This window comes from Apteryx rowi, unplaced genomic scaffold (assembly GCF_003343035.1).
Source record: "Apteryx rowi isolate R43461 unplaced genomic scaffold, aptRow1 scaffold_15, whole genome shotgun sequence".
NCBI lineage: Eukaryota > Metazoa > Chordata > Aves > Apterygiformes > Apterygidae > Apteryx > Apteryx rowi.
In genome coordinates, this window is record NW_020447752.1 from 3,479,241 (window position 1) to 3,494,592 (window position 15,352).

The following is a 15,352-nucleotide window of genomic DNA, read 5'->3' on the forward strand; positions in this document are numbered from 1 at the left end:
ATCTATGCATGTCTTACTTACATTATTATATTTCTTGAAACTGTGATAATCTTAATATTTTATTATATTCTTCTTTTGTTCTCTTCTGTACCTGTTGCTTTCCTTTACATAAAAAGATCTGCGTGTGCCTGTAAGAAAATTAATCGCCTTCCAGAATTAACAGGAAGATACATCTCAGAGGAAACATTTCATAATCGATCTGTTTCCAGGCATAGTATTTGCCACTTAGGAATAGATTAATTGGATTGAAAATTATTCAGGCTAATTATTTTCCTTCCAGGATAAGATTAAACATAAGATTCAAGGAAACTGAAAATGAGGAAGTTCCACTCAGTGCTTTATGTTCTTCTGGGCTCAGAGCGACACGCCATTCATGATACCATCCTGTTTTCTGCAACGCTGGCTGTTCAGTGACCAGGACTTGATGACTACGCCTCGGCCCCGTGAGCATGTGGCACTGTGTCCTAGTCCTGTTGGCCCGTTTATCCCCACATGGCACTGCTGTGCCACATAGACATATCCTTGACCTCTTGGTCTCATGGCCTTCACCTTTAATATGGGAGAAGGACACAACTGCACTTGTCAGTGCTACTGTAAACAAACATGAAGGCTCTGACGCATTAAGATATAGCTGAAATGGGAATTTTAAAAATATCAGAAATAGATGCTTTGGGATTGATTTTGCAGTTGATTTAGAAAGGCAGTGTAAGAAATAGAAGATGAAAGCTATATAGTCTTACTTTCTGCAGTATAAATTGAATAGCTATACTGTTCCATGGTCCCCATGCCAAAGTTCACAAAACCAGGCTGTAGGAAAGCTTCCAGTGGATAAAGACTTAAAAAAAGATAGTATCTTGTCAACATCAAAGGTATTCTACAGATATTTCAGAAAAAGCTGTGGAAAGGCAGGCATGACTTCTTTCGATATGCCAGAGAAAATTTTATGGTAAGAAAGGCTGGAAACAGTGGTCATCCATTCAGCTACTTGCACGTTTGAGTATTAGCTTCAGGTAATCCCTGAAACTAAGAGTAATATTAATACATTTACAAAAGTGCAAGCAATCCCTCAACCATCACCCCGACAATGAATTTCAAGCACAGAGACAGCACAGCCAACTGATTTCTTCATCCTTTGCTACTGTCAACATGGGTGCAGAAATTAAGTGGTAGACTGCTCTTTATCACAAAGCTACATCCACTGGCAGGCTGTGACTGAACCATGAGCAATCTGGGCTGGTCCTGAATCAAAGACACAGCAGCTGAGCTGTCAGTTACCCAAATTAAGAATGTATCTAATGTGAAATAATATTTATGATTCTCGCTTGAATAAGCCTAGAGTTCTCAGGGTGGCTGAGTACCAAAGGAAAACTTACCCTGTAACATTTCTGTACCTTGCCAAAGGATCAACAAGCCAGTCGTCCTGGCTCCCTTACGTGACATAGAATATATAGCCTGCTTCCCCACTCCTGTATCCTCTAAAATGTAGTTTTGTCTAACTTATTATGTAACACCTTGTCTATTCATTCCTATGCTTAATTTTGTGGCAAAATATCATACATAAAACACATCATTCATAAACTTACACAGTGAGGATGGATTTCAATCTGAAAGACTCAGACTCTAAGGAAAAGGTACAAATTGAAAGCAGGCTCTGTAGAACATTAAAAATTTATATTTCAAACGACCCCTTAGGCTGGAAAACATTTGCAGAAGATGGGAGTGTGGTGGTAGAGGTGGAAATACTGCTCATTGCTGCAGAACAGCATGTGGGGGGAGGAATGAATCACATTGCACGCTCCATTCACGTAACCCAAAATATCCAGCAATCACCATGACAGTTCTGCCTGCCAAATCTCACACCTCATAGTTTTCTGTCCTGTTGCTGATTTTTACATACATACATATATTTATACACACACATATGAGTGTGCATGTGCGTGCATACGGTGGAATCAATGATGCCCACAGACAACCCACCCTATTATCCTTACAAAGCCCAGCATCTTACAGCAGAAGGAAAGTCAATAGCAAACTCTTCCAGGAGCGCTGTAAGACGCACTGCCAGTCCCAGAGAGCTCTACATAAGCTCCTGGGAGGGAAAGTTGTTCCCAAGAAGAGAAAGCAGCCTTTGGTGCTAGCTGACACCCAAGGGACTAGCTGACACTTGAGCAGAAGATCTCCGTTTAATTCCTGCTCTGCCACTCTTCCTGCGTCGCCCTGGGCGAGTTCTTGAGCCTGGCACAGTTACAGCGGGTCACAGAGCGATGCACCACTGGCCCTACATCGTCTTAGTGATTAGCGCCGTGCAGCTCCCTGCTCTGTGGATTGACTTACAGGGAGCTCATCCTGAGCTTAGCTCCTAAATCCATGTCCCTGCATGCACATAAGGCCTAATAGGTGATGTTCAGCATTAGAGTGTCAGGACTGTCTTTAAAATCCAGCCCATATCCAATCTGTGCCCTGATCAAGCTGGGCCAGCAGCCCTATCTTACCTCATGGAAGTGAATTAAAGGCTGAGATGTGACCAAGGTGAAGAAATTAATTAGAGGAGGAGTTACATCTGCATCAACAGTTCATATAAACAACCTGTACATCTTTAATATTGTAACCCTAGCTTGTTCATGTCATCAGTAAATCTATACATTAAGAGATGAAGCCATAAAGTAACTCAAATGCCTAGTGAACTTCATCCTTGCACTTGCAGCTGGAATTTACTTAGGATTAGTCTTACGATGTATAGATGCTAGACTGTATTACATAATTCTGTTAACCTTTTGATCCATACATTGCTGTATGTTGACTTATGCATGATGACTAACTTTCGGTGACTTTTTTCATCCAAAAAATGGGAATTCCCATTCCTCAACAGCAGCAGGCATATTTTTAATTTCAGCTCATATTTTAAAAGTCATCCTCTCACTTTCTAACTCACTAATTAGAATTACTTCTTACAGGATATTCTCCAAGGAAAAGAAAATCAACAGCACCATTAAAGATACTTTCACATGACATATTTTTGCATTTAGTATTACATTTTTCATAGATAGAAGATTGCTCACTTGCTGTCTCTTTTTTAATAGGTAGCAAAGTGTTCCTGTCCCACTAGAATTATTATTATGAGCCCTGGGGCTTTTAAAGGTTTATGGACTACAGTGATAAGTACCATAAACACAGAGCAAGCACAGTGATGATGAACCCTTAAGGTTATTACGGGAAATCCTTCTTCCTCGGATTTAAAATGATGTTTGTCACACTGGATAAAACTGGGTAAAAATAAAGACACTAAATATGCATGAAGGTATCCAGGCTGTTGTAAATGTCCTTTAGGTACCTAAACGCCATACAGAAAGGAAGGCATCTCCTCTGCAGTGGAGGTGGCAGAAATACCTGTACACACCTGCTTATCACCCTGGAAGGGAGGTAGGAGAGAGGACTGGGAGCTGACACATCTGTGAGTGATCTGCTGTCCCCATCACTGATCTCGGCCAGCAAGTGACGTGGGCTTAGTCTTTCCCTCCAGTTATTTGATTCCCAGTTCTGCATGTTGAGAACTCATAATGAAAAGGGACTGAACACCAAACATTATTTGTTATTTGCAGATTTTACAGAGGCAGATCATTTAATCTGAACAATTACAGTATCTTTAGAAGGATCCCTCTAGACAACACCTGGCATCGTAGCAAAGTCATTCTGATCACTGTGCTATGGAACCTTATTTTATAGAAGGCACTATATATCAAAGAAAACAAGCCTACTTACCAACACAGCACAAAGAACTTTATGTGTCTTGAGAACTTCTTGAAATGCCAATAACATAACTGCCTCCTCCCACGTATGCATTATAATACGGTCTTTAGTTACATGACCACAGGGATCATCAGAGCTCTGCCCCAGGACTTCGCAGATTCATTCAAGAGACCTCCATCTTTTGAGCTATCACAATAATTGATGATGAAGATATTGCACCTTTTCTCAAATTCTTAGCTGACCTCATGAATGAGGGAATACGGGATACCTGTTATATATTTAATTATGGTGTCATTAGGAAACCACACATATGCAGTACTCTTTGGATCCTTGCTTTCCATGATTACTTTTGTATATTAAAAAAAAAATCAATAACATTTAATCCAAAAATACAGAGGCGATAAAAAACCCTGCCTGTGATTTTCCCTTTTCAGATGAGATAGAACAGGAAATTAAGTTCATCTCTCCTTTCAAGCACTCCTCCTGCAGCCAAAATTCCTTCTGTTCAAAGTCCTACCCTGAGGTCACAGCTGAAATGAGTGGGGAGAGGTCAGCCTGATGCTAGCATACGAGAAACATGGAAACAATTCAACTTAAGAAATTCTTTCTCAGGTTGTCTTCTGTTGTGACATTATACAGGATGCAGAATTTCTTCTCCAACTTTTTGGATATGCAGAGATGGACACACTGTGGTGGACAGAAGAGTTGGAAGAGGCAGAAAATAGCTGTATTGCAGCAAACTCTGCCGGTGCCCTAAAACTTTCTGCAGTATTCTTACTCTTCACACTTGGTCACAAAGTGGAATAAAAGCCCTTATAATAGTGCTGTGTTGCTCAAGTACCCTTCCAAAGGGTCTGACTTTCTCCCATTCAGCCCAAAAGATCCTACAGCTAATGGAGGGATATCACAGTGGTATAAAAAGGTACAGGCACTACCGAGAATCTCTTTTACTTTCGATCCCGTTGTTGCGAGCTGTGAAGTCATGCCAAGTTCCACGCCAGCGGTACCTCACCTTTACCACTTTCCATACGCATATAGCAATGACACAGCTCTGAATATCAATTGCGAATGGTTTGGAGAGAGTAAATTTTACATAACTGTACATTAGTATTTCAAACGGATACTCCCTAGATGGGGGAACTTTAGTTTATTTTTTCAGACTGCTTCAAGAGACAGTGTCAGCAATTCAATGCTAATCGTCACTTTTCCTCATTTCCAATAAATGTTATCCTAACAAACAAAAGAACACAGGAATATCCTTGCCTTCTAAGGAGAACCCTGAAGTTCAGCTGAGATTAAAGAGAATCTTCTTCTTCGTAATGACAGCTGAATTGCCCTGTGGTATCTCCTTCATCTAAATGCCAGAGGTACAGAAACCGAGTCCACCTCTAAGATGCCAGGAGACTATCTACGGGCCTTTGAAGTGTTTTCCTGCAATCTTTTTGTTTTTAAATGAATGAATCTGTTTCAAACAAATAGGTGAAAAAGTCTCTCCTAATAATGTTTTTATCTAATAGTTGTTAGTTAATATTTCTATTTCTTTTCTTTTGATTTGCTTCAAGACGATGACTTTTTTCTAGTATATTAGCATTGAGTAAGATGATTTCAAGATAAAGACTGGGTTTCTTGGTAAATAAAATAGTTTTTATTTTTAAAATGAAAAAAGTGGGTCAGCATGTAAAAGAATGATGCACTGAGGCTTTTGTGACACCAGCATAAATCTACTTTGTCTTGACATCTGCAAGGGTTTTCTCTCAGAGGGCACATTTAAGTTTTAAAATAAGGTCTAAATGAGAAATAGAAATTTTGCAACTAATTGCTTTCAAACAGTGCAATGTAAACATGATTGCTGAGATGTTTAGTACTTTCACATCATCACAACATATAAACTCTCAGAAGCCTAGAGGTTTCGAGTAGCGCAGGAAGGTCAAAGGAAAACCCCAAAGGTATGCGCTAGGAAACCCCCAAGTGAGCCAGAGCGACTGCATTCACAACTGATCATCCCCCAGACGACTAGGAAGTGTAAATTGCGTTAAACTCTGGTATTTCAGAAGCAAATTAACATATTATCCTTTGCCTGACTTCACTGCTGCTGGGTTGACAGCCAGCTTTTTAGGGCTGGACTGTTACTCTCAGAAGGTAGTTTCGAAACCACATAGAAGATACTCCCCACACACTCTTTTCCACCCTGAATATAGGAATAAAAAGAAAACATTTTTTGCCTATAATTATAAGCCTCTTGCAGGCAGCTAGAATTCAGACACCGCTTTATCTTTTGAGGAAAAAAATAATCTCTTGCATCACCATAAAAACACCCAAACATACAACCTAAGACAACCCTCTGCCACACTGTGTGTCCAACTTTTTCAATATCATACTTGAATACCTTGTTTGAAAGCATGTATGATTTCTAAAATCTTTTTCTTGCTTCAGCTTCATCATGACAAACTGGAGCCTATGTGATTCACATTATGATGGGACAAACTGTACTGGAAATTATTTTTGCTTCAGTGTGCATCTTTTTTGTAATACCACTGAGTATAGAATTTTCTCTCTCCCAGCAATACTACATCTCTCGTTGATAAAGCCATGTGAATACATGAATAGCAAGGAAAAAAACAGTGGTGATCTAAAACATAAAACCACATTTATGAAGCATTTTGATGAACACCAGCAAGACGCATAATATAATTATTGTGGCTATTAGGCTATTATTTATGACAAATTTGTTGCTTTTGTTGCTTCAGGATAAAAAGCCGTACTGTATTTTAGGATTATAGCACTCTTGAGAGTCTATCAAATGTACTGGCAGATGCAACAAGTAACAGAATGAAGCAATAGCTCACTGCTGTTACAACACAAAAACTAGATGTTAAATAACTTAATGCAAGATCCCATACTAGATTAGAAAGTGAGAAATATAGGACACTAAGGATAATAGAAGAAACGTAACAAAAAGAAAGTATTGTGTAGGAAAATAAAAGGCAATGCTACCATATGTTTTCCTGTCCCCGATTTTTATCTAATATTGAGTTAATTTCTTGTATTATTGAAGTGTTAAGAAAAATTAAGCACTGGGATATAGTATCAGGGAAGCATGAGACACGTAGGAACAAATGATGGATACAGCCCAGGAAACACTGCCATAGCCTCTTACCGAGTCAATATTTTCATACATTGACTCAGCTGCACTGTAGTTTGAAATGAAAATGAGTTTCCCCACTAATAGCAGGACCAGAAACTGATTTCAGGCAGAATAAGCCAATAAATCCTTAATGCTATAGAACTGTCACCCAAAAATGTAAGTGGTAAGCACCAAAGGAAATGCTCTTTGTAATATTTTCAACAATAAGGATGGGAAGAGAAAATTGCCGAGCAGAGTCGGTGAACAGTCAGATCCAGACATCAGAGTTCGACTTGGGGATGTCAGAGTTTATAACTATTTTGCACTTGCATGGATGAGCAGTCTCATTCCTGCCATAAGCATGGAGATCAATACTGTATTCTCCGATGGAAGAACAAACATTTTGTACCCAAAAATCTAAACATGAATAAAATATTTTAAGAGGATAATACTGGTATGATCCCTATCAGCATCATATCAGAGCACCTCGCTTAATGTCTCCGCAACAGCTCTTGATGTAGGAAAGTGCTATCAGCCACATTTTACAGATGAGAAACTGAGGTCTTTGAAAATTTCTTAGATACTTAACTCTCTCTCAAGTAATTAACAGTTTGGTTGCTAGGCCCATTTGGAAAACTCAATAAATTTGCATCTTCAGCCACCTCAATATTTTTCAAATTCAGCCCACCCCAGCCTGCTTCCAGTCAAATGGAAAATACAGGAGAAAGACCAGAAAGGAATCCACGTCTTCCACTTTGGGGCATTCTCCTTCTTCTTATCAACCACTGCTAGCATAGCAGAGATGCCCAACTTCAGATGCACTGAGAAACAACACTAACCCAGTAAAACTTTCTCGAAATGCAATATTCTTTTAACCTCACTTTGCCATTCTATTTGTATTCTCATATGAGGAATTAAGAAAAAGAAACATCAGCCAACTTCCAAAAGAAAAGATTTAAAAAAAAAAGGATGGCATATATTGGGACTCCCTGGCTCAATCGGCATTTAAATGTTTCCCAAGTCACAACAATCCTGAGAAACTGATTAATTCGCCATGCACAGTTCCTGGTTTGGTTTTGTGGTCTGCATGGAAAGAGAGGGACGGAAGATAGATGATTCTCAGAGAAGAACAGAAGCTCTGTACAGATGCTACAAGTATTAAGCCCATCTAATAATCTCACGGGTCAGGATTTAAGAATGTTACAAAATTATTATTGTCCAAGAATGAAATCAGAAGAAGTGGGGAGAACTCCATAATTGCTTCATCATTAATCTGGAACACTGTCACAAGCCCATAATAAGCAAGGCACCGAGAACTTCAAATCATATTTGACAGATGGGCTTAATTAGTCATTCTCATACAGACTCATAATATTTGCTGTTAATATTCATTCTAAAACACCCTGCTGGCTGTGATAATATTTATATGTTAATCCTGTTATGATAAGCTTTCCGTGCCAAAACCTCTCCAAATAAAATGAGCGATATATTTCAAACTTAGATAAAGAAATGCGCAGGCATCCTGGTTAAGTTTGTCACTTGCACAAGTGCCTCCTTAATCCGTGAAATTACACCTGTCACAGTAAGTTAGCTTTATTAACACTACTTCCTGATCCATGTAAAACTATCAGAAACACAAAAGCACTGAACCTCTAGTTAATTAACATTGCCACCTTTGCATTCATGTGATCAGATCTCTGATTTTTAAGAGTAATTAAACAATATGCAAATAGAGTTCGCAGAATTTCTAAATGAACTATGGAGGCAAACAACTTGGTAAGAGACATCAATATTTACCTGTTATTCATTGTGCCTGTTTAGTGACAGCAAACATGTTAGATAAAGGAAAATTATTTCCCAAAAAAGTACTGAGCACACTCTTGTCCCATATAATGCTTGATCTTACTACTTAAAATGAATAGCAAAATAGATGTGACTAAATTTAATGAGGAAAACAACATACTGAATAATACATTGCAAATATTTTACATTTGTTTATAAATAATGAACAAGAAGTTTTCAAAAGTGAAAAAACCACCAAGTCTCAACTGAGGGAACTCAGATGGATTAAGTCAAAACAAAAGTTATGAGTTTTGAAAGCCTGACACTGAATGATGAATAGTGAAGTGAAATAAGTTGCCAAGCTTCAATTTACCCATGATGTTGCATTATATTTTCCTGATGAGAAGGAGAAACCAGGTAAATGCCCTGCGCAGACCCAACAAGGTAAAGCATGACGGAAACCTGCCTGTTGAAATAATCGTTGATTCTGATCCAAAGCCCATTTCAGTCAACGGAAATACTCACACTGTCTTCAAATAGCTTTGAATTGGGATTTTAAAGAATCTGTCTGACAGGTTCTTCTAGAAAGTAGACAGCTATGACCTTGGACATATAAATGCATTGCTTCTTTGACCAATAAAATTCAGTCAGGTATGAGACAACATAGAGGTCAGATGATACAGTATAGTCCGGATACTGTATCAGGGAAATTATGTAGAAACTGAGTTTTAATAAGGAGAAAGTGATTTATATGGTGATCATGAAAGGAAGTTCTTCCCTTCCTCTCTTTTCTTCATCCTCCCAGATTCCAAAGACATGAGGCTTCCTAGTTATTAGGCTCAGAGGGTTTTTATTTAAAAACTCTAAATCCCATAGGAAATCTCCCAAACATGTAAGATTTTGTAAAATTTAACGAGTAAATAACAGCAATATTGGAGCTCCCCTGTTATAAGGTGAGTTTTCTAACCGTGATGCCAAAGACAATAAGTATATAGCCTGTCAGAGCCTTATAAATGTGCACTTGCCATACATTTCCAGAAACAATGGACAACAAGCAGCAAAAAATATAAAAATGTATTCATTAAAGTAATGAGCTGTGATTAGAAGAGGACCGTGCAGCTGCCAGATGAGAGCTGTTCAGGAGGGTCAATGTTCTATGTAAGTGATTGCACAATGGGAATGTAAGTAGGAAGATCTATTTTCCACCGCAGACTAAAAATTCATATAAAACTCACTAACAGAAATGTGGGTTTGATACATGGAATATATTTTAGTTTCCTCTGGAAAGCTTAAGATCAACTCCTCTCCCCATAACTAACAAACGCCTGGTGTAATGCCTGGCAGCAAATAATTTGAAGAGATTAAACTAGTCAGAACTAAATTCAAAGATATGAAACATGTTCTTCTGAATATTCTGTGACAGCAATATTTCCTGTTAGTTTTTACTTCCCTTGGGTATCAAGATTGAATAACATTTTTGTTTAAAGCAAATGCGGTAGAGTTAGCAATGCATTACAAAATAAAGACAGTCCCAGCTTTTCCAAAAATATACTCACGGTACATACTTAGACACTAATAAAATTAATTAAAATAATGGCAAATGCTTTGAAAAAGAAAACCCACCATCAGTTATTAAAAGACAGACTGCTGGAAATGACCTACCTGTTTTCAGAGGTAGCAGATTTCCTCTGGCAAACAATAACAGCTGGTGCATATTTCCCAGTATAACCCATGCTCTCTCTGATGTCCCATAAGTATGGGCTGCTGGCTCGTACACTGAAAATATTCACACCTTTCTTCACCTTTGCTCTAAGAGAAACAAGAGGATATTTCACCAATTAGACACAAAACATCAGCTTAATTTGTTACTTATTTCTTCATCATTTTCTCATTGATCCATAGAAAATGTTACCACTCATTAGAATTTGACAGTATTACAAGGAAAAGAGATGAGAGAATTAATTAAGAATTCCATATTTTAAAGAAATAATATCAAGATAAAAATCTTATTGAACTAATGGTAATTACAACTTCAGCCATGTCTAAATTGCAGAGTAGATATGTTCTGATGCATGCTCCTCACTCCTGCTCTTCCAGCATTGAGACCGTGGGCACCACTGAGCACATTAAGGCTCTCTTTTGCCTAGAAATCATTGTACCGGGGAGGAATGTACCACGTGTGTCCCAAAATTAAGTCAGGTTTTTGCTGGGGCTTATATCTGGAGCCAGAAACTGAAAACCTTTCCTGGGTCTCAGGATATGCACAGTCTACATCGACTATCAGTTACTCAAAGGGAAGACATTTCATATCTTTGTCCAAATTTCACTGAGTCCATAACATTTCTTCATTTTCTTTCAGTACTGTTGGTGTAACTGTTGTATAGGCTCTGATCCTAAAAATACTTTGCATGTGCTTAGTCTTCCAAAAGTGAGCGGTTTCTTTTTAGTTCAAGGGCTCTATTTCCATGCACAAGCAGCAAGAAAAGCTGCATGACAGTTTTGCAGTCGTGACGATTAGACTGGCTATGATTGAGAGGTACTTTCTGGTTCTCATATCTTAGCACAATACTTCTGGGTTTGAGTTACTAGTGAAGAACAGGAACAGTACACGTATTTCTAAAAATCTATTTTATTTCCTCTTTGCAGATGCTGTAATCCCTAATTCTTTCTCTCCCTTTCTTTAACTAAATATTTAAATGTGTATCTTAAGGCACTAGTGAATTATTCCATAGCTATGTAACGTTGGCCAATTTACTGAATTAAGAGTTTCTGGTGCTGTTAACTTTTGGGCTCCAAATATATTTACAAAAACAAAAAAAAAATCCTGTGTGGTCAAACAGCCTCATATATGAGCTGTCAGGAAATGACAGTTTAATTATATTTGCTTAAAATCTCATACACAAAATCTATTCAGTGTTATGGCAGGTTCTCAATTCTGAAAAGAAAGGTATGTGATTTTTTGTATAAACAGCTGCTACTGTGTGGAGATGCTAACATCAGTAAAACAAGAACTACAGGATCTGCCTCCGCATGAAACTGCCTGGGAACTCTTTGAAGGACAACATCCACGCAGATGTTCTCAGAGCAAAAAGGCAAAGGATTCCTTCAGCTGTCTTGGACCAACAGGATTGCATTTAATTCCTTCTTTGCTAGCTCAAAGGCAGTTGCTGTCATGTCCTAAACACTCCTAGAAGAACATACATGAAGGGCTGCCAATTTGTGCCCAGGCTCTTCTATGCCAATTTCCCAAAATGTATCTTAAGCAGGATGCGGTTACTGCTCCTAGACCACGAATATCCCTCAGGAAGAGGGACCAATGGTCGAAGAAGAGCGGAAAATAAATTGCATATCTGGCACAGCAGCTAGAGAGAGGGAGTCAGAAAAGACCACAGAACCTGGATGAAACGTTGTTCAGCTCATGTCTCCAGCTAGTCCCAGCGACCAGCATCTGCGCCTGCCTTTCTGTTCCACCTCAAGAAAGGATAATTGCTGAGTGTCAGCTAAGACCAACGTAGGGAGAAAAATGATTTCCACTTTGTCGGGCAAGGAGGGTGGCTCAGGGCTGCCCAGGCTCAGCCGGCGGTGGTTGAGGACACACACCTCCAGCTCTCCAGTGCAGCTGCTCTCTCTCTAGTGGCACATTACAGTGGCTCAGAAGATCCCAGCACAGGATTTGGGCCATCTCACAGAGCACATATATTCGAAAAGGCAACCGCCTTGAGGGAGCCAACCCCCTGTGCTCAGCTCCCGCACGGGCCGGCAGTTGCGCCCGCAGCCAGAGCTGCTTGCAGGGGGGAGCAAGTGAGCGAGGGTTTCCATCTCACAAAGCTGCACCCGCCGGAGCGCGGGCGCTAGGTTCAGCACCTCGGCTCACTGCGCGGTACAGGCCCCGGGTGCAGCGCACACGCAACGTATATCTGACGAGGACGTGATGTGCTGCCCTGCGGTCTGCACACGCCTTTGAATATATCGAGGATTTCTGTATGTCATGAGGCCTCCTTGGGGCACCTGCAGCAAGACTGCTCCTGCTGTGAGACATCTGGAAATCCTGGATAAAGACTTTAAGCCCTTGAAGTCTCCTGGACAAGATTTCCAGGCAAAAAAAAGACAAAAAACAAGTCCTAGAAACCCAAACAGATGGCAGTCTCACATCAAAACAACCATTTTCCTGTGATTCGAAGCTGGGGCACATTGCAATTACTATGTAAAAACATACCAAACATGATTTTGACTATATGACAAATATGTTTTGTATGTTTTATTAGCAAAACTGGAAGGAGTTAAAGAAAAAAGCAGTGAGAGAGCATGCTATATTCTACCTTGCACTGCTGGCACATATGCAATGGCTTTACTGTAAATGAGAATGCTGCCCAAGGTCTCAGTTCTGCTGAGTAAACAGCCACTCACTAAAAACTGAGGAAATTTCTCACTTCCATTTTAAAAAGCAATATAGACAGATCAAAAGCAAGTGTACAAACACAGAGACAATAACTGATACCATTCTCTTATTTTCTGTCTGGATTCCATTAAATGCCAGAGTGATGCGGTAACCAGCAAAATGGACACAAAAACAGAAAGACAAGTTGAGTTTGTTTATCCTTTCCATTCACATTACCCAGTGACAAAGTGCCATCTAGCACTGATTTCTAATGTTTCAAAACAAATGTAGATCCTTGCATATGCTCCCTGGTGTAATTGCAGTCTAAGGATCAGGATTTCCTAGAAGAGTTTTTGATAAGATCTAATTTAGTCATCTATTAAAGCCCCAAACCTCTAATTTTACTGAAAACAATAACAGAACAAGATTGCTGTTTTCTACAGAACTAGGGGTTAGCAACTCTTTAGAGAAGAGTCAGTGAAATACACTTCTATAATTAGCACAAAAGCTTCAATTCCGTGATCCCAGGAAAAGCTGCTCCTTTGGGGCGTCTCGATGCTGCGTTTGCTACAGCTGATGAATCGCACAATTGTATTCACCCAAATTACCGGGGCTGCAGCGCTTGGCAATTACCCAAGAATGACCTGGACCAAACAGGGTTAATAATAACTGAAGGTGTGTTATTTGTTAGCAGATTAAAACCCAAAGACACTTGAGGTGAAAGCACTGTGACTGCCGGCGGGGCTCAGTTACTTCCTTGCAACCCTGCCTGCTCGAACCGCCTGGCTGTCGCGGGGCAGGCTGGGGCTCGGCCCCGCTGCTGCTCGGCAGGCGCAGCCTCGCCGCTCAGCCGCGGCTCAGCCTGCTACGCTTTCTCAGTTCAACATGCAGAGAGGCCTGTGACAAAGCTTTTCCATACGTTTGCTCACAATTAACGGCGTAAGTACAACATATCGTACGTGTGGTTAAAATAGCCTGGCAGGGCAGCAGGAAGGAAAGTTGCTTGAGTATTTTCTCCCAATCGCTTTACTTTGGGCCAGGTTCCACTTTGGAAAAGAGAAGGGGAAAAAAAGACTTATTAAACATTTCAATCATGTTCAATGCTTTTTTTTTAAACAAGGATGTTTGTTTAACTAAACACTTCCATAGCTGCTTGGTACAAACATGCCACAGGTTGTGATTCACCCCGGCGTGCTGCTCCGAGACTTGCAAGCAGCCCCCCCATCACAAATCACTCGTGGCAAAGCAAGCCCTTGGGAAACCTCAACCTCCGAAAACCCATCAGTGCTGACAGGGTGCAAAGCCAGGGCAGGGAGAAAACAAAGATGTAGAAGGAACTCCCAGAATCAATACATCACACCTGAAATCAAACAAATACATTTCCTAAGTGCATAAAGATAGCGATTCCCAATTCTATCTCCTGACCCACTAAACACCATGTTTACTCTAGTGATAAAAGAGGCTTCAACTCAAGCAATTAAAATGCAGGCAATGTCCTTTTTCATTTATCACAGTGTCTGTTTTAGCATCTCCCTGTTTTTTGTAGTTTACAACCAGTTAGCGCTTAGCTTTCAGCCCATGTCATTACTGCAGGCTGGTAATGGCTGTGAAATTGTTACTTAAGTGTTGTATAAAGTGGAACAGCTGGCTGGTGAAAAATAACAGCATTACAGCACATGTGCTGCTAAGTGCCATGGTACAATGTCAACCAAGTGTCTGGTTTGAAACACCACAGGGAAAGGGAAAAAAAGAGAGCGAGAAGGCACGCAAATTCTCCCTCCAAGACATGTAAGAAGAGATCAAAGACAAGGACCGTTCAGAGGCTGCAGAAATCCTGCCACAGGCAGGACTCCCTCTCCACATTCTGCTCCTGCCAGCGTCCTGCACGCAGGATGCAAATGTCTTGCATCCCTCTGCTCCAAAACAAAGCGCAAATAAACAAAGATTCTAACCCCCAAACAGCTCTAAATAAAGATATTTTAAATCCATGACACTGATTCTGGTTTTCTATTACTGTGAGGGCTCTGGGCAAAAATACGTGGGAATTTTTCATGCTCCTTCTGAAAAGTGAGCTTTCACCATTAAAGCAAAAAGGAGAAATAGGAGGCTGTTAACACTGCGCTACCCCTGGTTATCGTGTTACCAGTGGTGATAGAAGGTGGCAGATAAATTGTGCACAGAGGGGCATGTTTTTGAGAGCTTCTAGGCACCCAACAGATGTTGCAGTTCTTCAGTGAGCTACGAATTTGTCTTTGACATCGTATCTCTCCAAAGCACTTCAGAAATAACTTGAGCAGTTTCTATTTCTGTTTGTCTTTAGC

The 15,352-nt window shown here is 40.0% G+C and overlaps 1 protein-coding gene across 1 annotated transcript in view; it reads right to left on the reverse strand.

Annotated features, from left to right (window-relative positions):
* TMEM132D (transmembrane protein 132D) overlaps window positions 1-15,352 on the reverse strand; it is a 272,972-nt gene that overhangs the window by 148,471 nt on the left and 109,149 nt on the right. The window contains exon 3 of the mRNA XM_026058813.1: window positions 10,316-10,462. Coding sequence (XP_025914598.1) covers window positions 10,316-10,462 — 147 coding nt within the window. The remainder of the gene's footprint in view (window positions 1-10,315; window positions 10,463-15,352) is intronic.